The following is a 15,629-nucleotide window of genomic DNA, read 5'->3' as shown; positions in this document are numbered from 1 at the left end:
GACTCCTGGGAGGTATCCATGGAGCTTTTAGGGGAAGTGGTAGGGTCACCGCTCAGAATCACATGCAGCTCCTCATAAAAGCGACATGTCTGTGGGGCAGAACCAGAACAACTGTTTGCCTCCCCTGTCTCCTGGTATGCTTGTTTTCTGGTGTAACCCTTTTCCCTCATGCTCTGCGCAATCTTGGCATAGATGTCAGCATTTCTTCTGCTGGATCGGAGCTCTGCCTGCACAGACTCTTCTCCCCACACAGCAATAAGATCTACCACCTCCTGCGTACTCCATGCTGAAGCGCATTTGCGGCCTTGAGTCTCCATGATCAGCTGTGCTGGCGAGCTCTCCAGGCTGATCAAACAGGAAATGAACATTCAAAAGTTTCCGGGGCTTTAACAGGGGAGGAGCTGTTTCCTGTGTACCTGGCTGACATGCAGTGGATTTGAAAGTGTTCTCCAGAGCGGTCACAGCAGAGCACCGTAGGACACCTCCTGGAGGCCAATTCATTAAAATTACACAACGCAATGTCTACACTATCCCCATGTCGACCTGTGGATGTCGAAGCAAGAGCTATGCCTCTCACAGAGGTGGAGTACAGAAGTCAACTTTATAGGGCACTTAGGTCGGCAGAAGGGACGCAGTAGTGTAGACACATACATTATTAGATCAACTTAATGTGGCTTATGTCAACCTAAGTTTGTAGCATAGACAAGGCCTCAGTTCTTGCCTCTTAGAAGCACCTACGGGTGTTGATTAGTTTTCTGAGATCACTAGGTGGGGGCTCCAGCCAGTCCTGTTTGTACTGTTAAGAGAAATCCCTAGATATTGAACCCAGCCTTTGTTGTTGCTGTCTCCACGTGGCAGAAGGGTTACATTCTGGGCGCTCCTCCAGGAATCTGGGTGAGTGCCCTCGCAAGCTCAGCTTGAGCAAACCATTGGTTTTGGAAAACACAATCACGATTCAAAGGAACGTAACCATGGGCAAACAACCACCCCGGAGTACGTTGGGCAGTGTCCTTTGCCTCAGTTTCTGACTAGCAAATGTACCTTTAACACGACACTCTCCTTTTCCTCGGCAGCACCCCACTCATGGCTGGTTGTCCTGGGTCAGCAAAGACCCAGAGTTCATTGGTGTGTTACATGGGCTCACCTCGCACCCCAAAAAGGGACGGGCACCTTGAGCAATGCCTCCACTGCTGCTGCTGCCGGCTCACTGCTGCCGCTGGCTGCTGCTGCCGCTGGCTGCTCGCTGCCACCCCTGGTGCTTTCTCTGCCACCATTCAGCTGTGCCACTGCCATTACCGCTGCTGCCACTTTGCTGACCCTGTGTTTTGAGGTTCCAGCACGTAGCACAGCTCTTAGTGATGAGATCCTCTCCACTGCTGCCTCAGTCTTTCACTGAAACACTGACCCCACACCAGGTCTAAGGTTGAACTCCTGGACCTGCTCCGCACTGATTTCAGCTCCGCTAATCCCTGAACAGAAACAAGGAGTCTCTATGGAGTCCAATCGGCTGTGTCTTTAAACACGGGAAAGAGGAGGATCAAATACTGTCTAGGATTCTTTAGGCACAGTCCAGAGCATCAGGTAAGAACACCTGTCCCCACCCTCTGTCATTTTCACTGTGATTTGGCCTCCCCTCCATCTGGGTTCAGTTTAGGGTGACCCCCCTCCATCAGGGCATGCTAAGTACAGTTCTGCTGCCCTTTATTCATACAATAAGGATAACAACATTTCATTACCCCTGTATTCAATACCAAAGTGAATTGTAACACAAAATCGGCCAAAATTGATCACTTTGCAATGCAGTTCTGTCTGCTGAACATCTAGGCAGACTAGGTGTGTCCACGCAAATACAGTCTGCTCCTGAAGTCTTTTCCCCCAGTTCATTACTAGATGTCAGGGGCGAGCTCATTCAGACCCTGCTTACATAAGCAAACACTGTCTAAAGAAGAGGGACAAGGTCCAACTGGCATGCCAACCCAGCCCTTGTTGTTGCTGTCTCCACGTGGCAGAAGGTTACATTCTGAGTGCTCCTCCAGGAAACTGGGTGAGTGCCCCTTGCAAGCAGATCTTGAGCAAACCATTGATTTTGGAAAACACAATCACGATTCAAAAGAACGTAACCATAAGCAAACAACCACCCCAGAGTTAGTCATATGGCTAACATTCTGTAACTGCAAGATATCTTTATACCTCAGAATCTTTCCATCACATTAAAAAACAAAAACAAAATAAATCAAAACACACAGTCACAGTTCACCGGAAGTATATGTCAAAAAACTGACAAAACTTCATTAGCAAAATTAAATGACAGAGTTCCTTCTCAAACTAGCATTATACCCTCCCAAACAAAAACTCTCATGTACACAAACATCCTACACACTCAGACAAAAAACATGAGTGATTAGACTAGTCGTACACTGTGTCCTGTACATCAGCAGTCTTGGACTTGTATTAGGGCTGCCAATTTGGGTTGGACATATTCCTGGAGGTTTCATCACATGACATAATCTTTAATTAAAAATTAATCTTTAATTCCTTGGATAGCTCAGCATGGAGAGAGTTCCTGACTGAAGAATACCCTCCCTCAACCTGGGGAGCCAGATGTTTCCCTCATACCCTGTCCCCTTCTTCTCCAGTACAACAATAGCAGGAGGGATAGCAAAAGTTTCCCCTGCACTTTCCATTTCTTCATCCTAGAGAATCACAAGAGGCCAGGTAGCTCTGAAGATCACCTTCTTTCCCCTCTAACCGAGAAAGGGGGTCAGATAATAGGAGAAGAAAGGAGAAATAATAGGCTGCTAGGAGAGGAAGACATGGGGAGTCCTGAGGTAAGGGAGACAGATGTGGCTGCATGGTTCAGAGGGAAAGGGGGAGAAAGATAGGGAGGGGGCCACAGGTGACTGAGAGATTCTGATTCTTGTGAGGAGAATAGAAAGACTGTCTTAGAACCAGGGAAGACAGGCTCACAATGTAATTTGCACTCAGGGGTCCAAAGATTCTTTTACTAGAAAGTTCCCAAAATTCTATTATCTAGCTGTGGAAGGGGGCTAAGAATGAATTTGCTGTCTCTCTTTCAAGTCCTATGTTCCAGATTTGCCTTCAGTATATGTTCCACTGGTAATGTCAGAGGGCTGCCTTGAAGTAAAAGGCTGTTTGGAGGCATGGCAAGGGCATGCCTAGCAGAACCGCAGGTCAAAATCCTCTGCAGAGGGGCACACAGGCACTCTGGATGCAGCTGCAGTGTGAAGGCTGAAACAACAGACGTGGAGTGACTCTAGTGGTGCTCCACAGACGGGGTCAATCTAACTGTCAAACTTCTACAGAGACCACTTGTATAAAACTGAGCACAGAGGTCAGGATCTAGCCCTAAAATCTTTGCTCCTGGTTATGTAAATATCCCAACTGAAGTTTGGCACATATTGCAGGTTCTCAGTGCTGAAGTTAAGTTTCTTCTAAATTACTTGAAACAGGAGAAAATCAATTTGGCTGCTTTGTGGGAAAAATAAAGAGAGATTGTTCTAGATGTTTTATTTCATTTTTCTCTAGCAGAAAAAAAGGTTCATACAGAAATAAAAATGGCCAGCACTTAATCCTGGACATAATTAGTTTGTAGCTCTAAATAAAAATTACATTTATATTTTTATATATTTATATTTAAAAGTAGCCAAAGTGTAAAATAATATTCGAAATATTCATTATTAATGGAAGTGTATAAGTGACTAAAAATTAGACTGGAGACGCTATTAGGGCTCTCAGTATAAGGAATGATGTACTTAACAAGGCTATAACCCCCATCAAGGGGCAAAGTCAAACTGGAGGCATTTGTGTCACTGAGCTCCATGACAGAATAACAGCTTACAGGGATTAAAGTATTTATTATTGAGCACCTCGCTAAAACAACTCTTTCAGCCTCACCAAGCCCCTCTTCTGTACCTCAGCTCCCTCCTTCCCTCTAGGTGCAAAATTCTGTCTTTACCTGAGTGGCTCTTGAAGAGGAGGTGGAAGAAAGAGGAGCGCTGTGAGGAACCAAAGCTTATTTGGCAAAAATGCAACCCTGAAGCTACCAGCAAGGATGGCTGAAAGGGCACCGCTACAATGCTGCCAGGTACTGTTAACAAGGAGAAAGTGTGAATGTGACTAACAGTGACAAGGGGCATAGGCACAAGGGGTCTTGGGGCTGGAGATGCCTCTTAACCAGCAGAATATGTCCCCTTGGGTACATGGGATGTAGGGCAGTGCACCTGCTGAGTATACACCTTGGTGCTCACTTAACTCTGTAAAAGATTCTGGGACACAGGTTGCATGAAAGTCACTCCACAAAATAAGGGCCCCACTCTACAAACCTTATTGATGCGAAGCCAATTAGAATACTGTAATGATAAAGGACCAATATTGTAAGGATTTGCAGTTGTACCGTAATACACTATATTATAACAAAACACTGAAGAATAACAATGCTGTACACTTACATGTTGTATAAAACTGTTATAGTTATCCATAAAAATAACACTAATTTTAGATTTTTAAAACAATTATTTTTACTTTCCAAAATTTGGGGTCCATTCAGCAAAATGTTCATGGAAACAAGGGACACAGGAAATACTGAGTACAGTGTGACAGACTCAGTGTTAGCTTCCTGAAACAGTTCTGCTCATATTATCGTTTTACCAATGTAAACCTGATCTATGTATCAACGTTTCTATGTATTTCAACCCTGGACCTCTCCAAGGCAGAGAGTTTGCCAATTATGGTCAATTGTACGAAACCCTCTGGTGATTTAGGGACATGTAAAAAAACCTACTAAGGCACTGATTCTGCTTCCCTTACTCTCTCACATCATTGTAAATACTACTCCATGTGATTAAGTGAGGCAGTATCTTGCCTGTAATGATAAGAATAAAACAATCAACTAAGCCTCTATGGGTAAAAGGCAACTGCATTGATCTACTACAACCCAGCACATAATAGCCTACAGCCATACCATTTCATAAAGCAAACAAGTTCAGGCCTGGTCAGTGTTCTGATAGGATATCTCCAGGGAAAACCCAGGTAATGCATTTAGTAGCATAAGCAATTCTGCCAGCCATACTCCTCTCTCTGAATCATTACAGAACTAATTTCATAGCATGGTGCTAAAAAGCACTGTGCTGTTAGCGACACTAACTTTTGAAGAAGACACAAACCAAAGTCCTTGCAACTTGTAATTATTTAAGATCCCAAGGCAATTTTCAAGAGAAGAGGAGTGTTAATCTTGGTGACCTGGCCAAATTACAACCTGAGTAATTGCATTTAGCCTACCTAAAATTTCCCTTGTAGTTTCACCTGAAGAATTTATTCTCATTTCCTCCCCTTAAAGTTATGTAGTTTTACTAGCATATAATTAGTGTAATATTTCAAATCAAAAGAGTAGTGTAACTGCTCTAAATTGACAGGAGAGAGCTATCCTGCCGCTTAATTACTCCAGCTTCCACAAGCAGTAGTAGGTATGCCAGCGGGAAAAGCTCTCCCTCTGACATAGCACTTCCACACTGTTGCTCAAGGGGGTGGCTAATTCACATCCCTGAGTGACATAATTTATGTTGATTTAAACTGTAGAGTAACCTTAATCTGAAAGCAAACCACTGACAAAAAAGCCCATGTAAGAACAGACTTGACAGACTATAAAGAAATCTAACAGCCAGTCTTATGCACTTCCATTGATATCAGTCATCTCTACTAAGATGTTAATGAAATAATTGCATTCTAGCAGAGCTTCTCATGTATTTGTACTGGGGTTATATCATAATAAGACCTGCTATTTAATATACTTCCACTGAGACAGACCAGTCTAAATGATCTCTTCTTCCTACATTACTATACAACTGCGCAAAATTAAACCACAGAACACTGTGGCAAAGGAACTCTGAGAAAAGAATATAGCCTTCAATGTCCAAATACAGGGATTCCAGTCCCATTAGTAATAATGAGAATTACACAGTTCAATCTCCAGTTTGAAAAAATATCACTACCCCAGAATCTGACTTATGTCCACAAAAGCAACAAATGTGAAATGTCAACCATTACCATCGTCCATTTTGCAGAAGGGTTGGAGGACACATAGACAATTTCAACCTTTATTCCACAACGTCTCCCTTTTGTGGGATTAACTCGGACCGTGAGTGTCCAGGATGTTTCGCTACTTTAACAGAAAAGGGCTACTATTTCACCAGCTTGTTGCCACTTTACTACAGTAGTCTGTTTTCTTCTCAGCTGTGTTTTCCTCTCCACTGGATTTAGTGATTAAAAAGTAACAGGACTTACAGTTTACTGTGACTTTTACTTTTTTCACATCTGGGACTGAGACATCATTTTCTGCACTGCATTCATATTCCCCAGCCTGGTCTCTTGTAATTCCATAGATGTCCAGATATTGTCCATTTTCAAATGGTTTTGCTGAAATGAAAAGAGAGCGAGAGAGAATAAATTAGAGAAAGTTTAACTGGAGGTGCATGAAGCATCATTCAGGTATAATAACAAACTCATGATTTTCTTCTGGATATTCCTGTCAAAATTATTCCAAATGACACTGGGCAATTATTACAGCCTTTGTTCTCCTACCTTCAGAAAACAATTTTAAGGAAAAGAGAGAAAGTTTAACAAGTGATACTTTAACAACTACTTCCCAGGAAGGGGTATACACATGTTCTTTATAATTTTTTCTTGTATACACATGTTCTTTATAATCTCAACATACATTAGATAAACAACTGCAAAATGGGCATATATATATCAATCTTCTAGCACGGTAGATTAAATTCACCAATATGGTTCCGTATATATTGACTTTTACAAAATATAACATGCTGCTTTGACTGGGAAACTGACACATTTTATATATTTTTATTGGGAAAAAAACATTTTGACTAACGCTTCTGAATAAAAATATTTTATTAACATAGACATCCACTATATTCTAGCTCATCCAGAAATCTGTATACATTATTGTAGATGCCTGCTTTCAAAAATCAAGAACTAAAACAAATAGAAAGATAACTGGGCAATGGAATAGCTAAGGAGTGTTTATATTGTACTAAATTCTTTATTCAATCTTCCCTCAGACAAACTGCCAGTGAAAAATGGATTTAGTAAGAGCTAAGTCAAAACTGAGCAAAGACATCTGGGTCGGCCCATTCCATAGTAAGCAAAAATGTTATCATAATTAACAGTAATGGCCAGATATTTATTTGATATAAAACAAGCTCAGAAAACAACTCAGGTACATGTATACATCACTTGTTGTGGAAGCAGTTATGAATGTGTTATTTATTCTGAAGAAGGACAGTTTATGTCTCAAAGGACGAACTAGCTGTCAGGATGCATGGGCCGAGCTGACAGTACTGCTGCAAACTTAAGCTGTGACCTTGAGCAAGTTGCCACAACTCTCTGAACCTCAATTTCTCCAACACTGCAGAGAACTGTTGCCAGGTTTATCGTAAGCACTTTGAGATCCTTAGAAGGAAAGTTCATTTTTCTGTCCTTTGAGCAGTTCTCAATAGACTAAAGAACAAATAAAATACCTTTAAATTCTGCACAAAGTTATAAACATTCACAACAAAGTATAAAATAAATTGAAAAATATTAATTAAATCTTACTAAAATGCCCAACAGTGGTTATAATAAATCATATGTTGGAATATACATGCTTAAAAGGGGGGAGGAATTGCTGGAAATTGCTATCCACACTGTGACAACACAGATAAGATTTGGTCAACTGTTAAGAACCCTGCAAACAATGTACAGAGCAATGGTAAAATCTTGAAATAGTTGTATCAGAATTCACTCCATGCAGAGGATGAGTACAAGGCCTGTTCATTGCTTAAGTTCCACTTAACCCTTATTTTGAGGATTTAATTGGTATATAGGCCTCCTGCAGGTTCTCTACACAGGAGTTTCTATACTTATCAAGATGTCACTCACTAACAGGTCCCAGATACTCCAGCTCATTCACAGGGAAAAAATCCCACAGAAAATACCAGTTCCAAAAAGTAGCAATGATAAAACTGCAATGGAAAAAATATGAATTGAACTGAACAGTGATAAAATCTAGTGAAATAATGTACAGGATACAGTAAATTGCACCATGATGGTTTTTCCCCATGTTGTTCATAAGAGATAAATTATGAAAAGTAATGTCCCACAAAAGAACCAGCTGTTACTTTTCATATGGTTGGCTGCTGTTATATGCCACTGTTGCCAGGTTGAATCAATTTATTGGAAAATTTTATTTAATATCACTCTGAACAGAAACATATGTTGTTGTACTGTACTTCATAAAACATATATTTGCTTGTATGTACTATCACCTTCTTGAATGTGCTGTATAGTGTATGCTGTTGAGGCACTGTATGAGAACACTGTATCACAGACACTAATTTTGGCTTAAGAAAACTATTTCACTGCATAAACCAAGGAACACTTTGCTGATTAATCTTTCAAAGTTCATACATTTGGCATATAAGGTTGCATTTCAGAAACTGATTGTGTCATTGTGGCTTGTGGTGGAGTACGAAAACCACAGGTGACAGGGCTGCATCAGACTCTTTATGGATTCCAATCCAGTTTAGTGGCTGGAGACGCAGCCACTCTTTTATGCCCTCTCTGCGGGCTCTGGGGTATTTGGATCTAGATAGTTAAGCATATATTAGCTTCTCTTCCCACAAGGGATAGACTGGCTCTCAGTAAAAAGGGTGATGTGAGTGTTTTATGCAGGTTCTCTGTGTTTAGAAGAATTTTATCCTATATTAGAGAAATGAAAGTAGACTACGTCATATGGGAGAACGTCAGACAACCCAAACAATCAATAATCCATATAGAAATAACAGGATATCAATAACCAACACCACACTGTGAACAGACTCCCCCTTCAGCGCCTCCAAACCCAGGCTGATAAGTAAATCATACGGCACACAGATCTCACTGGAGTAACATATAAAAATATGTTAACTATTGTTTTTTCCTTTATTTCCAGTGCAACACAGTGTAACAGCAGCTAGATGGAGGCCCACCCCTGCTCCCTGATCAGCCTTTTATACAGCTTGTTTTTTTCCCTGGGTTCTCCAGTTGGTGAGCTAATTACCTCCTGAGTTCACCAGGCTCTCTACAGATATAAGTGATTTATTCTACCCTTCCAAACCCAATCAAGCTACCTAACTCCTTCCTACTCTAACTGCACTCAGTGTTCTGGGTGATCTAAGGTATGTCTACACAGTGTTAAAAGACCTGAGGCACAGCAGCAGTTGGCCTGGGTCAGTTGACTCAGGCTTACAGGGGTTGGGCTGAGGGGCTAAAAATTACTGTGTAGACATTCAGACTCAGGCTGGAACCAAAGCTTTCGGACCCTCTACCCTTGCATGATAGCCACTTTCAGCAATTTCTCTCCACTTTTAAGCAAATTTTGAGCCCCAGAGACTGAGTCAGCTGACCCAGGCCAAAACCAAGTTTGTAATCCCTGTGTAGACATATCCTAAGTGACCGGGGTGCTGGCCTCCAAAGGGCTCTATTTGTAGCTGCTTACAGCTCTCTGGCACACTCACAAAAAGAGCAGGATACACAATCCACCCTCACTCCTCTCTGCGGGAAGTTACCTCATAAAAGATTAAAAATGTGATAGTGTATCTCCTACAGAGGATTATAAACAAAAGTAATATAAGAATATCCTAATCCTTACCTCTAGGAGCACTTAAAGCTAGAACTGAGTTACAAGGAAGAAAAAAGTTTCAATGTGATCAGAGGTGTACTTTACAAAATATTATGGGAAGCACTGGGTACAAAGTCCAAAAAGGGTTCAGTGAAAGGCTACCATATCTCCATGAACTTATTTAGCTACACAGAGGAAACCCTATCAAATTTCACATCCCAAAGGGCAATGCTCCAGTGAATCATATATGAAATGTTAGTATTTTTTTATTCATCCCAAAGGATCTACTCCAGTTTGTGAAAGACTCTTTAGTTTCCCCAGTTTGTATGATAATCCTGCATCTAAAAGCACATTGTATAGAGGCCACTTGCTTTTTGTTTAAAGATCATATTGCAACATGAAGGAAATCAACTGACAAAAGCTGGGTGAGTATTATTCCAATTTTACAAAGGAAACTGAGATACAGAGGAGTTAAATGACTTGCTCACAGCTACACAGCAAGTAAGTGGTGGATATGGGAACAGAAATCGAAGCTGAAATCCTTGTCTCACTGACATTAGTGGAGTTTTTCTAATGAAGTCAGTGGGATCAGGATTTCAGCCTAAGTGTCTTGATGGTCTACTCTAACCACTAGACCACACTGCTTCCCTGGAAAGAACTTTCCATACACTCTAACTGTGCATACTAAAAATAATCACAATACTCAGTTTGGGTAAGTCATCCCACTTTGTAATTATCCACACAAACGTAGGCTAAGTCTGTGATAGCTAAATTTATGAGATAACAATTACATGGGAGGCTGTCAATAGGAAAGCACACAATTTGTTTATAACACTGAGAAAACAATGCATGAAACACTACAAAAGTATACACTACTGTATGTTAAAAATCCTTTTAAAATTATGAGATTAAAGACTCTCCAACCTAAAATTCTTTGGGGATTGGATCAATCGTGAAAATCTGGAGACAGGGTATGTCTAATCTTGGGGGTAATTAATGCCTTTTTCAATTCTGACTACCAACATCAATTTGGAAAGAAGACAATAAGTGAAGTATAGTGTCTTGCAAATCCATAAAATAGATATCCAGAATTAGACCCACTGGCCACTAACTAACACTCCTCACTAGAAACCCAAGGTTATTTGTTTTTAATGCATAAGCATAAGGAAATTCCCCAACTTCCTCTCTCCTATCTCTAGCCTTCTTAACCATTCCTTGATTGTAACTATGCTTGTGGCATTTACTTTGCAGTCTGAATGAGATAATACTCAGCCTCAGCAGAGATCAATATCACTGCCACTCCATATTGACAGAAGTGACAGGTTTATGTATTCGGCACAACTCTGCTACCACACAAATAGCATTAGTTCCCAGATTTGGTAAGCAGTCATCAGTCCAGTTGAAAATTATCAACAGAAACAATATCTGCAGGGAAAGTGAATGTGTAAATAAGTATTGACAAAAGACTGCTTCTTGGTACTGTTAGGGAGAAAGGGTGCTGAATAACAAATTCCTACTGCTCTAACTCATCACAACTACTATGTAGAAAACTTGGGTTAGGGTCGCATGGTACCCATGTGGAAGATGGCTGCCTAGTCCCAGACCTCCTCACTCCCATGTATTAATTCATCTCTGATAATTATTTTCCTAACAAACTGACAATACATTTCTGACATAAAAGTTTAAATTAAACCCCTGGAAAAACTTCAAACTATTGAATATGAATTCCAATGAAAAATGAGAGGCAACAAAAGACCTATGTTTGAATCACCTAAGCAGCTTAAGGGAGAGGTTGCAAGGCTACAGTCGAACCTAGCCCAGACATTACAGAACTGAAAGAATTCCTCAAAGACTGACTAGATTCAATCTCAAAAGATATTCATGGACTCTCTAAACATGTAAAATCCCGAATGTCCCACTTGGAAAATAAGCTACAAAAAACTGCCATTGAACCCAGTGAAATTAAAGAAGAAACTGCCTCCTTCAAGTTTAGATTAGACAAACGGGAAGAAAAACAATATGGCTTAGAAAACAGATCTTGAAGAAAGAACCTTAATCTCTGGGGGATTGCTGAGGGGCTAAAGGAGAAGGATATTATCAGCTTTCTTCAGAAACTGATCCCTGACAAACTTAAATTGGACCCCCCCCAGTTTCCCCCATTAGACATTGAAAGGGCTCATTGAATGCTTGGTAATAGAAGGCAGGAGTCTAAGCCCAGACCCATCATCTTCAAACTGCTGAAGTTCAATGTTAAAGTAATCTTAATGAATGCTGCAAGAAAAACTGAAACCCTTATGTACAAAGGTCACAAAATTTCTCCTTTTCCTCACTTCTCAGCTAAACTTAATAAAAAGAGGGCTGCATTCAATGGCATAAAAAATTATTTTGAGGGGGACCAATGTCAGATATAGCATCAAGTACCCATTCACCTTCACTATGGATTTAGAAGATTCCAGGGGGCATTTGGCAAAACCTCCTCTGAAGCTTGGCAGATACTTCAAAGACTGAGACTGAGGCCAGATTTGAGAATCATAAAAGCATACCTCAACAAGTTTAAAAATCAGTTTGTTTTCCTATGTTTTCTATGTAGATATGGTAATATTCACTTTATATAATCTTCTAACTCCTAGAAGATAACCAGCTAGGTTGAACTTTTCTTTGATCTCCTTTGGGACTGAGCAATAACAACAACTGAATAGCACTGTGATGCATAAAGCAACAGTTTAACACTAAGCTGGGATTTACAGCGCCACTGCTAGACAGAATCTCTTGAAGAGCTCTGCCTCTGATAGGTCATGTTATGGTAATCACACGTCCCTTGGAACAGTAAATATACCTGACGTGTAAAGTAGACTATAACCTAAACATTAAATAGCATTAGTTATTCAAATTGTGCAGGGCATTTGACATACTATGAACATGAATTTTTTATATTGTTGTATTTTTCATATTTAGATTTGGTACTAGTTTATATTTGATTTACCAAATCAACTATAAATTTACAAGTGATGAGTCTGTGTATATATACATATGTTTATGAATGTATATATAAAACCTTCTGTAGGTAGAAATATATTATACATGTTTTTGAATAGCCAATGGTGTTTACAGGGTAATATTTGACTTCAAATATATTTGCATGTAGAAATGTTTAGACTATTAGTAGATAATATAGGGAGGGGAAAAGCAGATGGAACTGAAGCCATCAGGGATCTGAACATGCCCACCCTGGCTTGTTTTAAGTCTGTTAATTTTTTCTTTTCTGTTACAAATATACTTTGGAAGACACGTGATATTATTTAACTATAGATCTTTTTGTATACCTAACTCCCTTAGAAGCTCAACTGAAGGCATAAATTCATTCAAAACTAACCAGTATCTAATATGTATAATACAGACCAGATCTTAGAGATTTTACAGTATCAGTGGGGAAATATGTATCTTTAGAATAAGGTTATATGTCTTAATATACAATTTAAAACTTTGCATGAATATTCTTGGAGTATGTTCCTGGAATATGACGGGACTTACTCAACCTTCCAAAAGAATTAAAATCCTGAGATACCTCAGGTCAAAAAAGTTCCAAGTAGCTTTACTGCAGGAAACTCATATAGCATAAATAGATGCCAAAGGAATCAAGAAGATGTGGCTAGGTGTTGAGTTTCATCCATCATTAAATTCTAGGAGCAGAGGCACAAACATCTTATTTCATAAAAGAATAACTTCTCAATATATACAGTCTTGGTCTGATCCTGAGGGAAGATACATTCTTTTTGAAGGCTGTTTCAACTCAAAAAAGTTAATTCTAGGAAGCATTTACAAACCAAGTGGATTCTGAATTTTTCAAAGACATTGCAGACATTCTTTCTAATAAAAAAAGATATTTCTGCATTACCAAGAGGCTACTGGAATACTATGGTAGACAGACATCTGGACAAATCCAGTCTCTCAAAGCACAAGGGGCCAACCCTCATTAGAGTAGAACCTCAGAGTTATGAATGCCTTGGGAATGGAGGTTGTTCGTAACTCTGAAATGTTCATAACTCTGAACAAAATGTTTTGGTTATTCTTTCCAAAGCTTACAACTGAACATTGACTCAAAACAGCTTTACTATGCAGAAGAAAATGTTGCTTTTAACGATCTTAATTTAAATGAAACAATCACAGAAACAGTTTCCTTACCATGTCAATTTGTTTTTAAACGTTCCCTTTATTTTTTTAGTAGTTTACATTTAACACAGTACTGTAGTGTATTTGCTTTTTTTTTCCCCCTGCTGGTGCCTGATTGTGTACTTCCAGTTCCAAATAAAGTGTGTGGTTGACTGGTCAGTTCGTAACTCTGAGGTTCTACTACATTAATGAATGAATTCGATTTAAAATATATATGGAGACTGAAACACCCCAAGAAGCATGACTATACATATTTCTCTACAGTACATTTATCTTACTCTAGAACTGACTTTTCTTGTGTCTTCAGAATTCCAGCATACCTAGAAGCAGCTACTGATAATATATCAATTTCAGATCATGCTCCCATTATACTTGCCTTAGACCCTTCTTACACATCATTAAAATCTTCAAGGTGGAAGCGGAACACACTGCTACTAAAAGACGCAAAGTTTTGTCCCATAGTCGATTCAGTCATCTCTAACTCCACACACACAAAAAACCACTCAGTTACCTCAGATTTCTTCTTCTGGGAAGCTCTGAGAGCTACCGTGGAGTTAAATGCATAAAGTATATCTCCCAAAAGAAGAATGAAAGACTCAATAGTAGACTCTTTGAACAAGAAAATAGATGAGTTGCAGAGATTGCACATAACTGACCAAAATAATGAAAAAGTTCTATGTTCTCTATTCAATGACAAATATAAATATAATGAACGCTTATCCAGCCAAGTCAAATTTGCACTCAACAGCGTCTAAGAAAGATAGTATGAATGGGGAGATTAAGCAGGTAAACTTCTTGTCTGGAGACTTAAGATGGAACAGGCCCATTACAGCGTTTCTTCCTTATTAGAAGAAGATGGGGGGCGGGGGAGGCAAGGAGCTATCCTTAAACCAGTAGATATAAATAATCAAATTAAACAATTCTATAAAGATTGATATAAATCGGACAACCAATCTGACTCTAATAAATTTGACACTTTCATTGAATACCCTAACTTCAGAACTATATCCTAACTTCAGAACAAGTGTTGTTTTTATACCCTAACTTCAGAAGGGAAAGTTACTCACCTTACAAAAAGAAAAGGAGTACTTGTGGCACCTTAGAGACTAACAAATTTAGTTGAGCATAAGCTTTCATGAGCTACAGCTCACTTCATTGGGTGCATTCAGTTCAATTTTCCACTGAATGCATCCGATGAAGTGAGCTGTAGCTCAGGAAAGCTTATGCTCAAATAAATTTGTTAGTCTCTGAGGTGCCACAAGTACTCCTTTTCTTTTTGCGAATACAGACTAACATGGCTGCTACTCTGAAAACTACTCACCTTGCAGTAACTGAAGTTCTTTGAGATGTGTGTCCCTGTGGGTGCTCCACTCTAGGTGTCGGTGTGTCTCAGCGCCGTTGATCAGAGATTTTTGGTAGCAGTGCCTGGTTGGGATGCAGGCGCTCAGTTGGTATCTCCCATCTCGTTGGAATCTTCCTGAGCACCTGCGTCCCGCACCCCCCTCAGTTCCTTCTCTACCGTGGAGCGATTATACTAGTACTCCAAAGTAGAGGGGAGGAAGGTGGGGAGTGGAGCACCCAAAGGGACATACATCTCGAAGAACTTCAGTTACTGCAAGGTGAGTAACTTCCCTTTCTTCTTCAAGTGCTGTCCCTGTTGGTGCTCCACTCTAGGTGAATGTGTAGTAGTTCCCACTATGGTTGGCGAGACTTTGGAGATGGGGCAGTCAGTACTATAGAAAGTACTGTATGGCCTACTATGGTGTCTGCTGTGGTATACTGC

At 39.9% G+C, this 15,629-nt stretch overlaps 1 protein-coding gene across 2 annotated transcripts in view; it reads right to left on the bottom strand.

The window, feature by feature from the left end:
* The window catches only part of NEGR1 (neuronal growth regulator 1), a 583,187-nt gene that overhangs the window by 173,510 nt on the left and 394,048 nt on the right, over positions 1–15,629 (bottom strand). For both annotated transcript variants that reach the window (XM_074961536.1, XM_074961537.1), the window contains exon 4: positions 6,301–6,432. In XM_074961536.1, coding sequence (XP_074817637.1) covers positions 6,301–6,432 — 132 coding nt within the window. The remainder of the gene's footprint in view (positions 1–6,300; positions 6,433–15,629) is intronic.

Source organism: Natator depressus, chromosome 8 (genome assembly GCF_965152275.1).
Source record: "Natator depressus isolate rNatDep1 chromosome 8, rNatDep2.hap1, whole genome shotgun sequence".
Classification (NCBI taxonomy): domain Eukaryota; kingdom Metazoa; phylum Chordata; order Testudines; family Cheloniidae; genus Natator; species Natator depressus.
Note: the sequence above shows the minus strand (reverse complement) of the source record. Positions and strands in the feature narration are given on the sequence as shown.